At 42.4% G+C, this 6,000-nt stretch overlaps 1 protein-coding gene across 2 annotated transcripts in view; it reads left to right on the forward strand.

The window, feature by feature from the left end:
- Nucleotides 1-5,089, forward strand: part of EIF3A (eukaryotic translation initiation factor 3 subunit A) — a 735,236-nt gene extending 730,147 nt beyond the window's left edge. For both annotated transcript variants that reach the window (XM_085602967.1, XM_085602977.1), the window contains one exon: nt 3,364-5,089. In XM_085602967.1, coding sequence (XP_085459093.1) covers nt 3,364-3,560 — 197 coding nt within the window. In that variant the 3' untranslated portion in view covers nt 3,561-5,089. The remainder of the gene's footprint in view (nt 1-3,363) is intronic.
- Nucleotides 5,090-6,000: the final 911 nt, after the last annotated feature.

Consider the following 6,000-nt stretch of genomic DNA (forward strand, 5'->3'; position numbering starts at 1 on the left):
AGGAAGCTAGAAGACCCACTACCAGAGCTTGCTATGCAGCCAAATGGAAAAGATTCGTCATCTATTGCAATAATAATGACATTAACCCGCTAGACGCATCCATCCAAAACATAATTTGTTACCTCTTACACCTATACCGATGCAATCTGGCGTACACCTCGATACGTGTCCATTTGACCGCAATATCAGCCTATCTCCAGAACAGGCAGCACCTCTCTTTATTCAGAGTGCCTGCCATCAAAGCATTCTTGGAAGGACTCAAACGAGTAATTCCTCCAAGCCACCCACCGGCTCCGATGTGGAACCTCAACTTGGTCCTCACACGCCTGATGGGTCCACCCTTTGAACCTCTACACTCATGCGAGATTCAATTCCTTACCTGGAAAGTGGCTTTCCTAGTAGCGATCACTTCTTTAAGAAGAGTTAGTGAACTCCAGGCACTAACCGTTCAAGAGCCATTTATACAGGTTCACGCCAACAGGGTCGTACTACGTACCAACCCCAAATTCATGCCCAAGGTGATATCGCAGTTCCACATGAATCAAACTATTGACCTGCCTGTTTTCTTTCAAAACCCACAAACTGTCGCAGAAAGAGCACTCCATACACTAGATGTGAAGAGAGCCCTCATGTACTATATCGACAGGACTAAGATCTTTAGGAAGACTAAACAACTTTTCGTTGCCTTTGCCCCACACCACAAAGGTAACGCTATCTCCAAAGCAGGTATAGCCAGATGGATCGTTAAATGTATTCAAATTTGCTATCAAAAGGCTAAACGCACATTAACGATTCCCCCACGAGCCCACTCAACACGCAAGTTAGGGGCCTCCATGGCTTTCCTGGGAAACATCCCTTTGCATGATATATGTAGAGCAGCCACCTGGTCCACTACACACACATTTACCAAACACTATTGTGTAGATGTGCAATCAAAACAGCAGGCAGCTGTAGGACAGGCTGTTCTCAAAACTCTTTTTCAGACCGCTGCAGCTGGCACTGGTAGCCGCCGCTAATAGGAGGTACTGCTATGTATTCTATGCACAGATATGAACTCAGCAGCCCACATGCCTCGAACTGAATATGCTACTTACCAGTATGCATCTGTTCTTGGCATGTAGGGCTGCTGACATTCATATCGCCCTCCCTCCTCCCCGGCGCCTGTAGCAGCTGCAGCTCTCAGAATTACTGTAAGCATGGTCATCACTTTCTGTATCTACTCCATCACTGCCACAATGGCGAAAAACAATCTGAGGATGGAGAGGATGCCCATGCGCACTGTAGTCCAGGGGAGGAGTCACCTATCCCAGGATACTTCGAAGACTCTTCCAGGACAACAACGTGCAAACATCCGGACCCAACACTAGGCGGCGATCTATGCACAGATATGAATGTCAGCAGCCCTACATGCCAAGAACAGATGCATACTGGTAAGTAGCATATTCATTACCGAAGGTAGGTAACTTATTTCCTTCAATAAACTCTGCGCACAAGTATAGAGGAAGGCGAGGGCTAGGGTGGAGTCCGTTATCTCCTTTTTCTGTGGGAAAGACTAGATCCCTACTGCTTTGCAACATCTGTTGCTGAAAGATACGGGAGGTAGACTGCGTGGTGTGAAGATAACCTACCAGTTCAGGCAGAGATGGTTCAGTTCTTTGCTGTGAGGAGTTCTTGATAGTAGTGACCATGGATTGTGAATCACTGCTCAACAGATCTGCTTGATCCTTTGTGCAGACCCATAAATTCTGTGTCTGAGGATTGTGAGCAGCTTGTATGTCCGAGCCTTGCATGGTCTCAGCATTTTTTTGTGGTTGGTCATAATATGTGGCCCATATGGTGGCTATCTACTAGGAAGTTGCTGAGAGTATCTACGTGCTTGGTCGGTATCAGTTGTTTCACAGGGCTATCCACCCCATTGATCTTCCAATTCCACAGGATTAGGGCCTTCTCCATTTGGGGTAGAAATTTTGTGCTCTGCTTTCATTCACCTATTTATTCTAGAAGCTGTGTGGCAAGCGTACCCTGACTTACATGCATCACATTATTTCCTCAAGTGACTGAAGATACTGCTATGCCTGTGTACCTGTACCCCATCATCCATGGACCACATTATTTCTACAGGCATGGACATCTGGCTTCACTGCTGTGCCTGTCCCCTGGATGTGGCTGTTGACACCAGTAGCTTCGAGTACCTGTCCTGCCGCTCATACATTATCCTTTGTGCAGCAATTGCAAAAAGCACACCAAGGAGTCTGATATAGAAGAGTGATACATTCTAGCACTTGCCAATTGGCTCTGTGCTTGGCTACCCATTAGGCTTTGTTCAGAGTCACAATGTTACTTAAGATGCATTGTGAGATAATATTCTTGATGCCGTAAAATCATATTAAAGTTAACTAGGTATGTTTTCTTACTAATAGTAAGTAGATAAGTGTTGCATATACTGCTGGAACTAGATGTCCTATCCACACACCATTCTCCATGAGTAAACCTTAACTGTTCAACCACACTGTCCCTTGGTAGTCAAAGCCTAGAAACTAGTCCCTTAGTATTTCAGTGATCTTGCAGTAGTATTTGCTTTCAGCTGTATCAGGGACAAGCTGCCAATCCTGTTACAAGGTTTGCCAATCTGCCCCTGGGTTACACAGGCTGTAGAGAACTGGCCTGACCAGGATTTTTTGTACATAGGACTGACTGACTGAGCTGTGATGCAAGTACCGGATTGTCTAGATAGTAAGTCCTACATTCTTAGTCCTCTAGCACCTTCAAGCATACCATCTTCATGTCGTCACCTGTACTCCTTCCTGGTCACTAAATAGCTTCAACTTCTAAGTGCAGAATAAGATAAATGATGTGACAGAAATCACAGGAGAATAAATGGAGGATTCAGAGACTCTGAAGGGACACCCACATACGCACGGAGCTTAGAAGTGAAGTGGAGGAGACTGGAGTATTTTTAATTGTCGCACCATTAACATGTAAAATTGTTACCTGTGCGTAGTCCTGTTGTAAATCATTTTGCCAAATTAACACTACAGTGTACTATTTTGTATTCATTTTGACTTAATATTCGCCTCATGCTGTAATTTTTAAACTCACTGATGCGAATCTGTAATGGCTATATATTGGGGATTTTTTTTGGCATGCGGTCATTTTATTTTAAAAATTACAATTGTTATAAACATGACAGGCAAATGATTTCTCCAACTCTGATCACAATTCATATCAGTTTTAACACTGCTGTACTTGGAATCTTGACCCTTAAGAATGTTTCTTAGGATTGTCACATCAAATATCTCTTGCAATTTAAATATAGCAAGCTACTATGACGCATAGCAACTCACAAAATTATTATTATTTTAGCGAGTGTGTGGCGCCGCAGCGATAAGGATGAGCGAGAAGACCGTGACACCCCTCGACGAGTATTGCCTTCATCAAAAGAACCTGAACAAGATAGTGAGAAGGAAAAAAGCTCTTGGAGACCAGAGAAGGAGCGAGAAGCTCCTCGTCGAGTAAAGACTGAGGCAGATGATGACGGTTGGACCACTGTGCGCCGTTAATCTTGGAAGGAGTCACCCAGTGTCCATCTGCACTGGACTTTTTGTTCAGCATCAAGGGATTCTCAATTTGAGAGCATTTAGCAAGTGGTTTAAATTTGCTTTCTTTCATGACATGAAGATACCATAAGACCTATAACTGCGACATTGATCGATCATGCGGAAGCAACATATAAAACTCCTTTCACACCGAGTGTTGGAAAGTTGTATTGAATCCGAATTGTGTCCTGAATTCTCCTAGTATCCATGTTCTACTGATCACCAGATTGTAAAATAAAAATGCAGTGTGAATCCCAGCAGGTATTCCAAGCAGCCTATTGCTTTTTTTATTCATTTATTTGTAATGACCAAAAGATCCTTGATATTCCTGATGCTACTAAATCAGATCGGCTCACCGATGTGCGGCAATACTCCACCTACACAATCTGATGGTGGAGGGTAGGTTTGTACAGATGACCTCCAATTCCTAATTTGTTTTATGAAAGTAGGAGAGTGGCGCTTTTTTCTTGGTTTCAGTATGTACACCATTCACAAATCTTGGACTAATTGTAGTTTGGTAACTATAATGTATCTTCAGCCACGAGTGTTTGAGGTTCTAAGCTTGTGAAACAATTAGTCCACTGCTTACATGCAAGTGTGATGCGTTGTGAGGGGCTATATGGACACCATATCATTTTTCATTTGTGAAATTCTGGTATTTGGAATTCTATTTGGGGTTTTTGTAATGCAGGGGATACCAGTAACAGGATGTTTTAAAGTTGAAGCGGACACAGCAGGATATTGGTGCTTGTATTGGTAAATGCTTTTCTCAATTCTGCATGTAAAACGTGTCTCCATCTTTCTCTCAAGCTGTGTGCTTGTAGACTGCCCTGTAGAATTTACAGTACTGAGCTCTGTTAAAGGCAGATGCCCCATTGGTTTCCGAACAAGTTTTAGCATGTTTGGAGAACAACACTTTTGTGCTGATAAGATTTCATTCGCAAGAGATAAGCAGCTTAGATGATAGGAGTGTGACCCTTTTTTAATATTAAAATGCTATAAAAAGAGTATCTTTTGACCTATGTAGACATTATTTATATTACCTACTATAAATGTGGCTACTCTTTCAAGGTCTGTTTGAAGTCAGTTTTCAACCACCGCAGGACTGGAAAGCCATTTCCTTTTTTTAAAAAAAAAACAAAAAACATTGAGATGAAAAGTGTGGTACATATGTTTTTTGCTAACGGATAGCTTATGGTCTGATTCCATTACTGAGTCAGTGACTGCTTTCAAGAATTTAAAAGATATTGTCATATTTAAAATGTGCATTTTTCGAGAAATTGTTGACATTTAACTATCTGCCCCTCTCCCCCCTCCTCTTTGTACTGGGAGTAAATGCGTTCCTCTCTGATGAGCATTTTATGGTGATGGCTGTGTTGACATTAATTGTGATGTTTGGTAATAAACATCGCTAGTCTGTCTTATTGACGCCAACACAGTAATTGCTGCTTTCTTTCCTTAATGATAAATAAAATAAATAATTCACAATCTTATTTTTGTCTATTTCGCGATTTTGTGATTGGTGGTTTTACGTTTTGCAGAAACCCGACATGTCCATAAGCTGAGATGCTTAGGTGTTGGGTATTTTCAGCAACACAGTGAAGATCTGTCCCTGTTAACAGCCCCCAGCTGTGTCCTGCCGCTGTACATGATTAGAAAAATAGCAGCTCAGCAGCCTTCTGCTAGTCACAAGTAGGTGACATGACACCTTATCAACAGCACCTGCCAATCTGATTCTTTTTTAATCTGCTCCTGAGGATCTATTGACCCTTCAGTATTCACCACACTTGAAGGGGCCTCGATCACTCAAATGACTACTGACGATATAATTAGAGCTGTGGATGTTGAGAGAGCCCCTGAGAGGACCTTCCCCTCTCATTCATTGGTTCATAATGGACTATGAGTTAAGGAACACTCTATTATAACAGATTTGCATGTCATTCAATTTACATTGTGAGAATGAGCTGATCAAGCTTGTGCAATTGGTGAAGGAAGTCTAAGGGGAAGTTGAAAGAAAAGTCTCACGGTCAAGTAATAAAAACAAGAAGGGTAACTGAAGCCCGTTTGACGTCCTCAACATTGTAAACCAGAGGAGGTTTGTGCAATTCGTATTCACAGCACCAGACTTCTAGCTCTGTCTCCAATTCCGATCCAATGCTGACCTCAGAGTTGATGTACTCAGTTAGCCAGTATTGGGGTATCTTTCATAGATTCATATGCCTCAATCATTCCCCGTCGTCGAGATGGGAGTCCCACGGTAAAATATTCAAGCAGTGCTTAAAAAATTTCATATGCTATAATGGCGCTAAGCCATGTCAATAGTAGCCTATCTATGTCCATTAAAAAAAGAACCTAATGTTGGAGCTCAGCCAATCCGCTGCCAGCAGAGGCAGATTCTCTCAGA

This window comes from Triturus cristatus, chromosome 1_2 (assembly GCF_964204655.1).
Source record: "Triturus cristatus chromosome 1_2, aTriCri1.1, whole genome shotgun sequence".
In the NCBI taxonomy this organism is placed as follows: Eukaryota; Metazoa; Chordata; class Amphibia; order Caudata; family Salamandridae; genus Triturus; species Triturus cristatus.